The sequence below is a fragment of the Gymnodraco acuticeps genome, unplaced genomic scaffold (assembly GCF_902827175.1).
Source record: "Gymnodraco acuticeps unplaced genomic scaffold, fGymAcu1.1, whole genome shotgun sequence".
Classification (NCBI taxonomy): domain Eukaryota; kingdom Metazoa; phylum Chordata; class Actinopteri; order Perciformes; family Bathydraconidae; genus Gymnodraco; species Gymnodraco acuticeps.
Window position 1 is genome coordinate 979 of NW_022991715.1, and position 16522 is coordinate 17500.

Here is a 16522-nt window from a genome sequence, read left to right on the forward strand (position 1 = left end):
AGACATTGATGACCTTGTGTCCCTTTTGTTGGTACGTGGTTCCATTCTGTCTATGGCCTTGGACGACTTCACTAAGAATCACCCAGTTCTGACCCAGTTCTGACAGTCCGGCTGAGTGCAGTCACAGAGATGCTATGGCTGCTCTACATGAAATGACATTAATGGTCTGGTCTGAGAATGGACACCATTACCTGCTTCCAGAGACAATGCCGCTCCTCAAACTGAACAATACTGTCTAACGTGGGCCACTCCCCCCACCAAGCCATGAACTGAAAGCTTGACATCTGCTTTGAACACCTGGAAGCCTCCCGGTCACACCAGCACCAACCCTTGGGTCAGTCAGATGGGACTAACGGCTTAACTTAGGGCATTTGGTTCAGAAATATGACTCTCGTTACCGCAGAGTGGGTTGTTTTTTTAAGGCTATTCATACTGCTATGCAGAGGATGCCTGTAGGTTGGCAAGCTGTTAAAAGCCCCTACTATTTTTTAAAATAGGCCTAAATGTCAGAGGCCTCTGAATGTCTAGTTCTACATGTATTCACATTATATGGACAATGTTTCCACCTGGTGAAACTAAGGCTGCACGGTACTCAGGCTACAATACGACCATTCTGTTCTGCTCTAACGATTCAATTGATAGATTCTACATCAAAACAATTAGCTTTTATTGTTTCCAATGATAACGTCATTTTAAGAGAAGGAATGCAAACCTGTTTTCAAATGTAAGGTTTTGAATGTGTTTGACATTTCTCAGTAAAAACACCCTCAGACACCCAATATCATTCATGCTATGCCTTCAGTAGTGACTCAGATGTTAAGGGGGAAGAAGCTTTTCCTCCCAAATCAGATATGCTTTGTTTTTAACAAAGGTATACAGTTCCTGCATAATATATGTTTCTCACAATTGTTTGTTTTTTTGTAAGCTGCACACAGGTGATACTGAGTCTTCTCGAGTAATAGATTACACCATGCTTAAATAGACTCCTAAGTTATTATTTCATATGTGACATATGTAAGAAAAGGGAGGGAAGAGTCAATTATATTGAGTAATTGATTTTATATTGGAACATTTATTTCTCAAACCTATGTTTTATGGAAGAGGAAAATATTTCTGATAAACTAATCTTTTATCAAACGGTAAATGGTGAATTAATATAACATTTAGAATCATTGAGAAGGGGTGATATCCGCAGGGACTAGCTCACTTTTAAATTACAATAACATTTCTCGACTTTGGACTGATGAGTTTATGATTCTTGCATGTTAATGACTAACACAAACCTACATTTATGCATGTGCATGTCTCAGGAAGGCTCCCAAATAATTCTGAGGGGCCTATCCTATTTTTGTATTTAAATGATAATGTGCTAATCCATTACCTTGAGTTGTCTGCACTCAGGAAACATCCCTATCAAGTGTTAACCCAATAACTACAGTAGGACAGCTCTGAAGGCCAAGGGTCAGAGAGAGAGCTACGTGGGTCCCACGCCAGCCACTGCAAGGTCCTAGTCACCAACAAAGTAGATGACAACAAGTGATGTGTCCTAATCACCAACAGAAGTAGATGACAACAAGTGATGTGTCCTAATCACCAACAAAAGTAGATGACAACAAGTGATGTGTCCTAATCACCAACAGAAGTAGATGACAACAAGTGATGTTCCTAATCACCAACTTGCACCACACTTGCACTACATACACCAAAACACACTACACACAAGGTATCACAAGCAAGTGCCAGCTGAGCGGTTCCATATGCTCTCTGGTTCCTCGTTTGTGTCACCGGTGTGCGGAGTCTGACTGTCCGTGTCACAAAATCGACCGAAGGAATACACACACACACACCCCATGGAGCATTCCCACCTCGTGATGACGGCTCGCCTGGGAAAACGACAACGCAACCGTGAGCAATACAACTGGCCTGGCCCAGTGATGTGGGGTTTAGCTCGCCACAATATTACGTTTGGTTGTGCGGCGACAAGCTCTATCAAGTTCTGGCTCCCCTCTGGATAGGTACATGCACTCTAGTGGATTTGAATCCAGCAATCAGGCTTAACAACACTACTCTTTAATGTATTATCCATGCACAGAAAGACCTACAATGATGTTTCAAGTACTGGATTAATTTCATATATATTTCAAATATTTATAATATTTCATATAACAATTATGTAGCATATTTGATCCTCAAATTAGAGAAGTATAATTTAAAGAAATTGATATTCTCAACATTAGATAAACACAGAAGAATCCTTTCCAAGTACCATAAGTAGCTCAGGTAAGTATGGCTAATAGGAATACTTGATAGACTTAATTTGGTACAGATCAGTGGTAGCATTTACAAATGTAATAATTCAAGGTTTAAAAATGTTTAATCCTTCCTTTCCAGGTTTTTACAAAAGTCTTTGAATATTTGCCTAACTTTTCCTTTTCAGATTTTGAACAATGTACTTGACTAAAATGAATGTATTGATTTCACTAAGTGCCTTACTCTTGACTAAAGCGTATTTAAGTAAACGTAAAAGTAATCCTAAAATTGAGGACACTGCACTTTTGCAGATTACAGATTGATCAAATCCCCAGTGTGAATTCTATACTCTAACTGTGAATGTTTATCTGGATCTCTTACGATCCTGAGTTTTTAAAATGCTTTTGACTAGTGATTGCCCTTGAAGTAAATCTTTAAAGCGGCAAGCTGGTTTTGATTTTATAGTTTGATGAATGAAATTAACTAATGGTAAATGATCAAATATATTAGTTTAAAAACAAATATTTAGCCATTGTGCACCTGTGTTTTATGTGTGTTCATTATTATGCTTTTGACAAAGATGATCAAACACTGATGAGAGATGATTTTTCCTATTATGATTGGCTTGTATCAATCATTGTGATTGAATGTTTCAATCTTATTCTACTTTGTGATGTAATTAATGTAAGGTTGAGACCACACTCGAATCTGGAGACGCCTATTGAGTTAATTATTGACCAAATATTATTAGACTAATGTTTTTAGGTTATCATAAATGATAAAAAGAGAGGACTGTTGTGGAAATAATTATCATAAGACGCCAATTAGTAACATACAGGACAAACCTTGATGTCTGTTTACCTTCTTTAAGGACACAGGCGGCTTAGCCAATAATGTTATTGTTCCCATTCTGTGACCGGTCAATACTGGGATACAGATGGTCTGTGTTGTGGGTACACTGGGACACTTCCTTCTCTGTATTTGTGGACTCCAAGGTAAAATCTTCGAGGTCATAAGTGTCCGAGGCAAGTAGCTCTGTGTTCCCACACTGTTTAGGCTATCTCCTCAAATATGTGGTTTACTCTCTGCGAAACCAGTTAGATGGGCTGGCAAGAGAGAGGCTCTCCAGAATTGACGTGGCAACTCTACCGTGAAGTCAGAACCTCTGACTCTTGGACTTGTGATGTGAATCCTCCGGCCGTTAACTCCAAATAAACCATCATGTGTTTGACATCAAAGCTACTGCTCTTCCCGTGTCTCCTTCCTGAGTCGGTGACTCCCACTACATAGCTACACAGAAGTTTCCATTACACCTGTACTTTCTACTTCTTACATGTTGAACACAAATACCTGTCCTTTCTACTTCTTACATCTTGAACACAAATACCTGTACTTTCTACTTCTTACATCTTGAACACAAATACCTGTACTTTCTACTTCTTACATGTTGAACACAAATACCTATACTTTCTACTTCTTACATTTTGAACACAAATACCTGTACTTTCTACTTCTTACATGTTGAACCCAAATACCTGTACTTTCTAGTTCTTACATGTTGAACACAAATACCTGTACTTTCTACTTCTTACATGTTGAACACTAATACCTGTACTTTCTACTTCTTACATGTTGAACTCAAATACCTGTACTTTCTACTTCTTACATGTTGAACTCAAATACCTGTACTTTCTACTTCTTACATCTTGAACACAAATACCTGTACTTTCTACTTCTTACATGTTGAACACAAATACCTGAACTTTCTACTTCTTACATTTTGAACACAAATACCTGAACTTTCTACTTCTCTCATGTTGAACTCAAATACCTGTACTTTCTACTTCTTACATCTTGAACTCAAATACCTGTACTTTCTACTTCTTACATCTTGAACACAAATACCTGAACTTTCTACTTCTTACATTTTGAACACAAATACCTGAACTTTCTACTTCTCTCATGTTGAACTCAAATACCTGTACTTTCTACTTCTTACACTTTGAACACAAATACCTGTACTTTCTACTTCTTACATTTTGAACACAAATACCTGAACTTTCTACTTCTCACATGTTGAACTCAAATACCTGTACTTTCTACTTCTTACATGTTGAACCCAAATACCTGTACTTTCTACTTCTTACATTTTGAACACAAATACCTGTACTTTCTACTTCTTACATGTTGAACACAAATACCTGTACTTTCTATTTCTTACATGTTGAACCCAAATACCTGAACTTTCTACTTCTTACATTTTGAACTCAAATACCTGTACTTTCTACTTCTTACATCTTGAACACAAATACCTGTACTTTCTACTTCTTACATCTTGAACACAAATACCTGTACTTTCTACTTCTTACATTTTGAACTCAAATACCTGTACTTTCTACTTCTTACATCTTGAACACAAATACCTGAACTTTCTACTTCTTACATTTTGAACACAAATACCTGAACTTTCTACTTCTCTCATGTTGAACTCAAATACCTGTACTTTCTACTTCTTACACTTTGAACACAAATACCTGTACTTTCTACTTCTTACATTTTGAACACAAATACCTGAACTTTCTACTTCTTACATTTTGAACACAAATACCTGTACTTTCTACTTCTTACATGTTGAACACAAATACCTGTACTTTCTATTTCTTACATGTTGAACCCAAATACCTGAACTTTCTACTTCTTACATTTTGAACTCAAATACCTGTACTTTCTACTTCTTACATGTTGAACACAAATACCTGTACTTTCTACTTCTTACATCTTGAACACAAATACCTGTACTTTCTACTTCTTACATGTTGAACACAAATACCTGTACTTTCTACTTCTTACATGTTGAACACAAATACCTGTACTTTCTACTTCTTACATCTTGAACACAAATACCTGTACTTTCTACTTCTTACATCTTGAACCCAAATACCTGTACTTTCTACTTCTTACATGTTGAACACAAATACCTATACTTTCTACTTCTTACATGTTGAACCCAAATACCTGAACTTTCTACTTCTTACATTTTGAACTCAAATACCTGTACTTTCTACTTCTTACATGTTGAACACTAATACCTGTACTTTCTACTTCTTACATGTTGAACTCAAATACCTGTACTTTCTACTTCTTACATGTTGAACACAAATACCTGTACTTTCTACTTCTTACATGTTGAACTCAAATACCTGTACTTTCTATTTCTTACATGTTGAACCCAAATACCTGAACTTTCTACTTCTTACATTTTGAACACAAATACCTGTACTTTCTACTTCTTACATTTTGAACACAAATACCTGTACTTTCTACTTCTTACTTGTTGAACACAAATACCTGTACTTTCTACTTCTTACATGTTGAACACAAATACCTGTACTTTCTACTTCTTACATGTTGAACACAAATACCTGTACTTTCTACTTCTTACATGTTGAACACAAATACCTGTACTTTCTACTTCTTACATGTTGAACACAAATACCTGTACTTTCTACTTCTTACATGTTGAACACAAATACCTGTACTTTCTACTTCTTACTTGTTGAACACAAATACCTGTACTTTCTACTTCTTACATGTTGAACACAAATACCTGTACTTTCTACTTCTTACATGTTGAACTCAAATACCTGTACTTTCTACTTCTTACATATTGAACTCAAATACCTGTACTTTCTACTTCTTACATGTTGAACTCAAATACCTGTACTTTCTACTTCTTACATGTTGAACCCAAATACCTGTACTTTCTACTTCTTACATGTTGAACTCAATACCTGTACTTTCTACTTCTTACATGTTGAACCCAAATACCTGTACTTTCTACTTCTTACATGTTGAACACAAATACCTGTACTTTCTACTTCTTACATGTTGAACCCAAATACCTGTACTTTCTACTTCTCACATGTTGAACACAAATACCTGTACTTTCTACTTCTCACATGTTGAACACAAATACCTGTACTTTCTACTTCTTACATGTTGAACACAAATACCTGTACTTTCTACTTCTTACATGTTGAACTCAAATACCTGTACTTTCTACTTCTTACATGTTGAACTCAAATACCTGTACTTTCTACTTCTTACATGTTGAACCCAAATACCTGTACTTTCTACTTCTTACATGTTGAACACAAATACCTGTACTTTCTACTTCTTACATGTTGAACTCAAATACCTGTACTTTCTACTTCTTACATGTTGAACACAAATACCTGTACTTTCTACTTCTTACATGTTGAACTCAAATACCTGTACTTTCTACTTCTTACATGTTGAACACAAATACCTGTACTTTCTACTTCTTACATGTTGAACACAAATACCTGTACTTTCTACTTCTTACATGTTGAACACAAATACCTGTACTTTCTACTTCTTACATGTTGAACTCAAATACCTGTACTTTCTACTTCTTACATGTTGAACTCAAATACCTGTACTTTCTACTTCTTACATGTTGAACACAAATACCTGTACTTTCTACTTCTTACATGTTGAACTCAAATACCTGTACTTTCTACTTCTTACATGTTGAACACAAATACCTGTACTTTCTACTTCTTACATGTTGAACACAAATACCTGTACTTTCTACTTCTTACATGTTGAACACAAATACCTGTACTTTCTACTTCTTACATGTTGAACTCAAATACCTGTACTTTCTACTTCTTACATGTTGAACACTAATACCTGTACTTTCTACTTCTTACATGTTGAACTCAAATACCTGTACTTTCTACTTCTCTCATGTTGAACTCAAATACCTGTACTTTCTACTTCTTACATGTTGAACTCAAATACCTGTACTTTCTACTTCTTACATGTTGAACTCAAATACCTGTACTTTCTACTTCTTACATGTTGAACCCAAATACCTGTACTTTCTACTTCTCACATGTTGAACTCAAATACCTGTACTTTCTACTTCTCTCATTTTCCAAACAGCTGGTTCCTTTAGTCTGAATGTGTGTTTGATGCGTGATCATTATTCTTTAGAGTCATTGCGTGCCTATTGATTTGAACACGATCCGTGTATCCATCATTTCCTGGTCTTCTCTAAAGAAGAGGGACCAATGGAAACGTTGTCATGTTGCCGTTGTTCAGCATGGAAACATTCATTAGCTAACAATGACATTATTGTTCTATTAATATAAAGGGAGGTCAGGTACTCTTTAAAACAGCTGCTAGTTATGGGTACTTTTTACTCAAGTACATTTCAAAGCCTCTTTACTTTGACTTGAGTAAAGAAGTTTAGTCAGTACTTCTACTTTCACCAGAGTATTTTAAAACCTGAGTATCTGTACTTCTACTTGAGTAAAGGATGTGTGTACTTTTGCCATCTCTGAAGATGAGATAAATACACCCAATGACCCAAAGTATGTTGACACCAAAGCAGAGTATAGAGTTTGTAAAATAGGGGGGTGAGTTTGTCGGGGTCTCACAATCCGTTTCAATTCTGGGGTCCCAATTCAAATCATATCTTTTCCAAATCAGATTTTGTTAGAGTCCATTTCAGTAAAAAATAATCAAGATAATTCAAAATTGATTTGACATAACGCTGGGAGATGTATAAAGAACATTTTGGTGTAACTCACGACTCGTTCTGATTCTTGGGTTCCCGATTCGATTTAAATCTTTACAAAATCGGGTTTCGTGAGTCAATTACAGTAACAATTATAAAAAGGTATTAAATGAAAGATAGATAGGGAAAAATGATTAATATAAATATGCATTTAAACATAAAAAGTTAAAGGTAGAATGAGAAATACAGATTTAAAATGTAAAAGTAAGAAGTTAAATCCAAATAGATGTTTGGATTCAGCACAGAGGAGATCATTTCAGAATCAGATGACTGTTTCTTCATCCCGGGGGGTGTGAAATAAAGTTGGGAGATATATAACAAATGTTTTTGTATCTCAGGTGTCGATTTGATCACTGTGTCGTGACAGTCCATTTCAGTAAGAATTAATAAGCTGTTATATATAACAAATATAATCAAAATACTTATATAAACACAAGTTAAAGGTAGAAATATATTTAAAACAAATCGTAGCTTAAATAAGTTTCATAAGAGAAATCAAAAGTGAGAAATGGAAAATGTAAAAAGCAGAAAACTGAGGATTTCAAGTACTGTATGTACATCGCTTTTAATGTAGAATATACAATACATTTGACATGTTAGTGTAGTAATTACACTACAGCATAGGATGTTTTACACGCATGGATTCTTTTGAGTTTCAAAAACATGGTTACAGTATTATCTAACTCGCAGGTTTGTATGCGGTTCAACATTTGACTGTTTTTTTTACCATCATCCTAAACAGAAAAGGTCATTATTGAACATGTCGGACTTCAGGAGGTAGAGCAGGTTGTCCATTCATCACAGGTCAGGTTATATAATGACTTTTAAATAGCCACATTTGGATTAATTAACAGCCAAAACCCAGATCACAATGTGTCTTGAGGACACTTCTTTGAAAGTGATCAGCTCCTGACTTTGACAGCAGGCTCTCAGACAAGACATTAAGTCCTTATTTAAAAAATACTAGACACAACATCCATTCATGATCAGGTGTTATTGGAACAAACCCTGTCTTTGTGCAAAGTCATATATTTTCTTCGGTATAAATTACATACAAATAGATTTTATAGCTCCAGAAAAGTCTCCAAAAATCATTTAAACACAGAAAAAAGACATCGGGACAGAATATTTGTCAGAATCATCACGAATCAAAATAAATCAACTCAAGGTTTTTTTGTTTTGTTTAGAGGATTAGGTCCACATGAGAACATGTGGGACGGCTGGCGCAGTGGTCTGTGCATCTGATCAAGGGGGGTGCTGGGGAACTCCAGTTCGAAACCCGCTCCTGCCGCCACTGCGTCAGGCCGTTGTGTCCTTGGGCAAGACACTTCACCCGGATTTGCTCCTGTAGGTATTGTCCACAGTACATGTATGATACTAACGTGTACTTGTAAAAGCGCCTCGATGACTTCGAGGCGTGAAGATGGACGGTGTGGCGCAGTGCGCTGTGCAATGATCATCAGATCAAGGGATGAAACCCGCCGCTGCTGCGTCTGTAAAGCCGTTGTGTCCTTGGGCAAGACACTTCACCTGAACTTGCTCCTGTGGGTATTGTCCACAGTGACCATTGCATATATAAAAAATATGTGTAATGTGTATTTGTAAAGCGCTTTGAGCATCTGGAAAAAGCGCTATAATAAATGTAAGGAATTATTATTATTATTAACACATTTGACCAAAAGTACAATGTATTTCTTCTCGTGTAACCCTAATCCTCTTCCATACAAACCAAACAGTATCTCATTGTTTCCCCACAGACACAACACCAAGACCTCCAACAACCGAAGTAGAAGATATTGCATAACAAAGCTTTCCCTTTGATTGAGTCTAGTCAGGTGTTCTGAGGGTAAGTTCATTGTTGACGTTTTGTACCATGCTGGGTTAAAAACATATCCTAAGATATAAAATACAGAAAGAGAGATTTAATGACTCCAGAAAAGCCCCAAAAGAATCATTTAAACACAGACTAACACCATGCATAAAAACCAGCCAGGGTTAAAGATCCAAGTCAAAATATCTCGCTGCGAGGATTCATTTTCAACTTTGTTTGTTCTTTAGACTCCTGCCTACAAAACCAAAACAGTGTCCGAGATAAGGACCTGTTTTTGACCTCAAACAACCATTACATGATCGTGCAGGACATGTACTCTCTGAGTCTACACAGTCAGAGGGGATGTCAGGGCGTCAGTGAGTCCCTGCGTGTCCACAGCGGGGCTGCACAGCAGGGACGTGTCCTGCAGCAGAGACACCAGCTCCACAGGACCCGGAGGATCGCTCTGTGTCTGCGCAGGCTTCCTCTCCGTCTGCCTGGTCTTCTTGTAAACCAACCTCTTCGTGTCACTCAAACCGCTCAACCTGGAAGCGAGAGATCTCTTCGCCTGCTGCCTCTGGATCTTCTTCCTCTGCGGGTCGTGAGCGATGTTGTGACGCTGCAGACTCTGTTTCATGGCGAAGGTTTTCCCACAGCCTGCGTGGGGACAGGTGAAGGGTCTCTCCTCTTCGTGGAAGGAGCTGATGTGGCTCTGCAGGTTGAACATCTTAGTGAAGGATCTGTCACATCCCTCTCTGGGGCATTTGAGTACCACCCGGGTCTCAGAGTGCACGTACTGATGCTGCTGTAGGAACCAGGAGTCCTTGAACTCCTTGTTGCACTGCTCACACTTCAATGTGGGCCTGTGCTGCTCCTTCCTGTGCTTCAGATACTCCGTCCACGTCTTCCCTGTGAAGCTGCAGCCCTCCTCCTTGCAGGGGTAACCTTGATGCACCTTTCAAAAGATTCAAAGGTTTTATTGTCATATAATAAAATACAAAATAAAAACTAGTCCAAAAAGTCTAGATACCTGTCAATAGAATATGATATGTACAAGAACAGAATATGAAATGCACACAATGATATATGTTTAAAAACTCAAGTTGTACTCTTCACTAACAGAGTAACCTGTACTGATTTCTTGACAGGGTGAAGGAAAAGGACAACACCATTAATACCCTAGGTGTGTAATGTGCCAAACAGGAATATTTACCTTCTCATGCCTCTTCAGCTTACTGGGCACAGTGAACCTCATCTCACAGCCTTCATGAGTGCACTTATAAGGGGGTAACAGGGTGTGCTGCTCACACATGTGGGACTTCAGCAGCTCCTTCTTCTTGAACTCCAGCCCACAGCCTTCATATTTGCACTCGTACTTCTTGTGCTCCTGAGTGTGGACTCTAGTCATGTGTCTGGCTCGGTTTGTGTTGGTGGTGAAGGCCTCCTTGCAGCCGTCCTCGGTGCATTGAAAGGGCTTCACCCCGGTGTGTGTGAGCTCATGTCGGGTCAGATGGTAGGAGCTGCAGAAGGACTTCCGGCAGCCGTCCTGCCCACATGTGTGCGGCTTCACTCCGGTGTGTTTACACAGATGAGCGTCCAGTTTCCACTGCTTGTTGTAAGCCGCCGCGCAGCCGGAAACAGAGCAGATGTAGCGTTTCTGCGGCTCCGGTGTAGTCGCCATTTAATCATTAACGCTATTAAAACCCCGATTGAAAACACTGCTTCAGCACGGTGACCGTTTTGACACCGCTACTTCCCACAATCCACTGCGAAGTGACGCCACTTCCGAAACCGGAAGTTACGTATTACGTTCCCCAGTTGGTCGGTGGTGCGGATACGTGAGCATTTGTGAGTGTCATTTTTAAAGGTTTCTACTCTATGTAAACATGACAGCAGCACATTTAAGAATCCTACTATCTGTTGTTTTGTTTGCAGTTGTAATTAAGCTACAGTGTGTATATATTTCTGACGTAGGAGACGCTAACGTTACATAGAAGGCTAGCTATTGCTAATGTTAGCATGCTAGCTATTTTAAGTCCTCCATGCACAAATCTGGCATTTTTAAAATCTGTATTTACTGTATCTTGTAAATACTTCCATAGTCAATATTTCTTACTCGCCTACCCGCAATGTAGTGAGTGTTAATGAGCCAACTTACAGGCATACAGCCAAGTACAGTTGTTGATGGAGCGAGTGTTTACACTTTGTTTATATACCTTACAACCAGTGGTGGAGAGAGGTATTCATATTCTTTACTTGAGTAAAAACACTTGGAAAAATACTTAATTTTCAAGTAAAAGTACTGTGTGGAGAATGGTAATTAAAATATCTTGTACTTAAATAAAAGTATAAGAACCAGAGTGTAGGAATACACTGTAAAAGTAGAAAAGTATTCTCATCTAAATATAGTGAAAGTAGCGACAGTGAAAGTAGTCGTTGTGCAGATTGGTCCATTTCAGAATAATATATATGATATGTTTTATAATGATTGATCATGAAAGTGTTCTCAAAGCTGGTGAAGGTGCAGCTAGTCTGAATGACTTTGTATACTGCAGGGTAGCTTGTGGATTTACTCCAGGTGGAACTAAAGTCTGATTCAACACTTGATTATATTTCACATCATTCATCCAGATCTGTGAAGAAACTAAAGGTATTAAATACATGGAGTGGAGGAAAAGTATAAAGTAGCAACAGTTGACATATTCAAGTAAAGTGCAAGTACCTCAAAATTGTACTTAAGTGCAGTACTTGAGTAAACATACTTAATTACTTTCCACCACTGCTGCCAACATGTACTGTTGGCATTGTCCCTAATAACAACCCTGTTTTTAGCGAATGGTCTTATCAAACCTAGTGTTTGAATAGTTTTGTTTTATTTAGATGTAACCTCACATGTTTTGTTTTCACCGACATGACTTACTTCCTTATCCAGTGAAAAAAGGGTGAAGCCGTAACTCCAGCTGTCACTATGGTAAGTCGTGATGAGATGAATTCACAATAATCACAATGATGTTTCAAATCCAACTTGTACTCCTCACTAACTGCTGTTCTCCTGACAGGGTGAACGAAAAGGACAGAACCATTACTACCCTCCGGATTTTAATCCAGTCAAGGTGTGTGTGTGTGTGTGTGTGTGTGTGTGTGTGTGTGTGTGTGTGTGTGTGTGGTGTGTGTGTGTGTGTGTGTGTGTGTGTGTGTGTGTGTGTGTGTGTGTGTGTGTGTGTGTGTGTGTGTGTGTGTGTGTGTGTGTGTGTGTGTGTGTGTGTGTGTGTGTGTGTGTGTGTGTGTGTGTGTGTGTGTGTGTGTGTGTGTGTGTGTGGGTGTGTGTGTGTGTGTGTGTGTGTGTGTGTGTGTGTGTGTGTGATGTGTGTGTGTGTGTGTGTGTGTGTGTGTGTGTGTGTGTGGTGTGTGTGTGTGTTGTGGTGTGTGTGTGGTGGGTGTGTGTGTGTGTGTGTGTGTGTGTGTTTGTGTGTGTGTGTGTGTGTGTGTGTGTGTGTGTGTGTGTGTGTGTTGTGTGTGTGTGTGTGTGTGTGTGTGTGTGTGTGTGTGTGTGTGTGTGTGTTGTGTTTCCTGACTTCCCATAATGCTTTGTTTTTAGCATGGATCCCTCAATGGCTACCATAAAACCCACCCCCTGCGGGAGAGGGCCAGGAAACTGTCCCAGGGCATCCTCATCATCAGGTTAGTGTACACATATTAAAGCAGTTGTAAGTTGGATTTTAATTATTTGCCAAACAGGAACTAATATATGTTAAATGTCATAGCTTTGGAAGTTATCGAAAAGGACATATTTGTATGAGCAAATGAAGCTCTACTTGTATATAATGCGTTTTACTGCCACAAATAAGTGAGTATGCATGCTTCATATAACTGATACACATATACAATTTAGTGCCACGATTTAAATAAATATAGTAATAGATAAACACACTAGACAAAAAACTAAGATGTATTTGATGTGGTGTTTGCAATTGAGACGCTGCTTACATGCATGTTTAACTTGTTGTTGTCCCTTGAAGGTTTGAGATGCCCTACAACATCTGGTGTGATGGCTGCAAGAATCACATCGGCATGGGTGAGTCTGAAGAAACACACTCTATTAGTGTCGCAGTCGTATACAATGGCTTTTCATTTCCCTGACACTGGTTTTCTGCTCGGTACAGGGGTCCGTTACAACGCTGAGAAGAAGAAAGTGGGGAACTACTACACCACGCCAATCTACAGGTGAACACAGTACCTATCCCTCTCTATGTCTACTGATCAAGGCTTTTGTTGTCATGTGTACATAGCTACAGTTATGACGATGTAAATCTGAGGTCACAGGCTCCTCCCACAGAGCAACACAACAACACGGATACAATAGTGCAAGTAAATAAAATAGAATAGAATATAGAAGGAATCGTGCAGAATAGTCTATATACAAGTAATTGAAATATTGATATGTATAAGTTGCAAACAGATGAATGTTCTTTCAAAGGTTCAGGTGTTTAAAAGTCTTATGGCCTGTGGGATGAAACTGTCCTTTAGATCAGGGGTTCCCAAAGTGGGGGTCGCGAGATGATTACAACATCTAAATGGAAAATTAAAAGAAATAATATATTTTTTAATAATAACGTGCGCATAGACATTTTTCAGGGGCGGACTAGCCATCTGTAGAATATCCCCGCAGCGAGGCTCCCCCCGTTGAAAATCCACTAGCGCAGTGTTTCTCAAACCTTTTCATACCTATAGGTGCATTCACACTGCGGTACTTTTCCCACAAAGGTTCATGAGAACCTTTTTACCCCCACGAAAGTCCCTGCTAGAGAGCAGAGAGCTGCTAGAGAGCAGAGAGCTGCTAGAGAGCAGAGAGCTGCTAGAGAGCAGAGAGCTGCAAGAGAGCAGGGACTTTCGTGCGGCTCTCTTGTGAGAAAATAGCTATATGTCTGATTGGCTGGAAGGATTGCAAACCACGCCCCGTAAAACTCCCAAAAAGGAGTTTTTGTGAAGCCGCCATTTTATTATCCTCGCATTAGCATTATTAGCATTAGCCCAGCGCAGAAACGCAGAGAGACTAACTTATGGCAACACAAAATAAAACATGGGAGCGGTGGAGATGAGGAGGTGTCGGCGTTCTGGCGATTTACTCGGAAGGCTTCAGTAGAAGCTGCTGGGACTCCCAGCAGCTTCTACTGAAGCCAGTCTCCAACTCCGGGGACTTCCGGCCGGGGACTTCGGGCGGCAGAATACGCCGTGAAGCGGTTTGCGGCCTGCCAGTAAACCCAAAGCAGAAGAAGAAGAAGTGACGTCAGCGGCTTCATTTGCCTAATCCACCCCCAGGGACTTATTCCGGTGTGAACGCGATCTGAACTTAGTTCATGAGAACTAAAGAGTTCTCATGAACCTTTGTGGGAAAAGTACCGCAGTGTGAATGCGCCTAAGGACCACCAATACAAAAACACTCACGGACCACCTGACTCCACAATAGGCCTGCTCACCACTCCAACAGTACATACAGCCTAATAATGACAGCTTAACCTTCTCTGTATCGCCTCGTTCACACAACAAATACAACAATACAAATACAACTACAGATCATAAGCATTTAGTTGAAATGCGATTTAAAATGCTCTCAGGTTTTACACCTCTTATGAAATGTGGACTACATTTATTACGGAGTTTATGTCCGACAGACTCACAGATCGTTGGCTACTGAGAGAAATGCAAAACACACCGCATGTAGTACGACACAAACCTCCGCTGTGGATTTTCAAAACAAAATACAGTAAAGCTTTGGTCGCAGGCCCAAGTTGAACTCTCTGAGGCCGGCATGGTCTAACAACAGCCTCTGATCATCAACAGACTTCATGCTTCATCAGATGCATATATTACATAATAATCTCTATCTCACTCCTAAAACCTCTAAATCTACTTCCAGCATGAATAAATGTTCATAAAATGCATCCATTGTTTGTTCTATACGCTTCTTGAAATCATAAAAAACACATCGTCTTTCGAGAACAGATTACAAATCGCCTGAAAATGGTACCAACAAGTGGCAACATGTGTGACGAAGGTGTTGCGCTGGGCTATAGCATGCAATCGAAAGTGAAACTTAAGACCACTCCATTGGGACCACACTTTGAGAAACACTACACTAGCGCACCCCCCCCCCCGTTGACAGGGGGCGCGGGCTGAACAGTTTGGGAACCCCTGCTTTAGATAAACATGAGCCTCTCTGATAAAGAGATTTAAAGCTGAATAATTAAAGACTCTTTTTGTCAACCAGGTTTAAGATGAAGTGCCATCTGTGTGTGAACTACATCGAGATGCAGACGGATCCGGCGACCTGCGACTATGTAATAGTAACCGGAGGGAGCCGGAAGGAGGAGCGCTGGGACATGGCGGAAAACGAGCAGATCATCACCACAGGTAAAGCGTTTGGGCTGGGAACTGAAATGAGGATCCTGGTAAGAAACAAATACAAAATGCCTGGAAGCCGTTTAAACAAGAGAATATCTGCTTTACTTATCGGTTCCTAAACACACACACTGAGGGTTACGGCCCGTCCACACAGCAGCTTTAATCGTCTAAAGCTGCTGTGTGGACGGGCCGTTAGGGTTCATTTGAGTAAAGGTAACGGATGTATGTATGTTATCAATAGGGTTGGGATCGGAAATAGATTCAAGATTAAGCTACAGTGTAGAAATGGCAATGAAATTCTTCTGACCTGAGCTCCTCCAACAATGCAACATATATAATGAAATACAAAAATACAAATAAAAAATAGGGCAAGAAGTCGAGTGCCGCGTTCTAAAACCCAGAAGTAAACTCCTTCCGGTTCCTTCGACAAAAACAAATCTGGCCATTTTTAA

General features: G+C 39.3%; 2 protein-coding genes across 2 annotated transcripts in view; one reads left to right on the forward strand and one right to left on the reverse strand.

Moving 5' to 3' along the window:
- Positions 1–8404: 8404 nt before the first annotated feature.
- On the reverse strand, positions 8405–11420 carry LOC117534716 (transcription factor IIIA-like). Its single transcript, XM_034198957.1, has 2 exons — positions 10882–11420; positions 8405–10623 (listed from the first exon to the last, which is right to left on the reverse strand). Exons 1-2 carry the CDS (start codon positions 11347–11349, stop codon positions 10015–10017), a joined length of 1077 nt encoding a protein of 358 aa, XP_034054848.1. The 5' UTR covers positions 11350–11420; the 3' UTR covers positions 8405–10014.
- Positions 11388–16522, forward strand: part of ccdc130 (coiled-coil domain containing 130) — a 14177-nt gene continuing 9042 nt past the window's right edge. The window contains exons 1-7 of the mRNA XM_034198956.1: positions 11388–11516; positions 12601–12639; positions 12728–12781; positions 13267–13349; positions 13688–13743; positions 13832–13892; positions 15937–16079. Coding sequence (XP_034054847.1) covers positions 12637–12639; positions 12728–12781; positions 13267–13349; positions 13688–13743; positions 13832–13892; positions 15937–16079 — 400 coding nt within the window. The 5' untranslated portion in view covers positions 11388–11516; positions 12601–12636. The remainder of the gene's footprint in view (positions 11517–12600; positions 12640–12727; positions 12782–13266; positions 13350–13687; positions 13744–13831; positions 13893–15936; positions 16080–16522) is intronic.

What these genes read in the sequence shown, in the direction of transcription:
- LOC117534716 (XM_034198957.1), bottom strand. Translation starts at nt 11,349, where the DNA reads ATGGCGACTACACCGGAGCCGCAGAAACGCTACATCTGCTCTGTTTCC. An exon ending in AGCTGAAGAGGCATGAGAAG is followed by an intron (nt 10,624 to 10,881) that starts GTAAATATTCCT and finishes ATCTTTTGAAAG; the next exon opens with GTGCATCAAGGTTACCCCTG.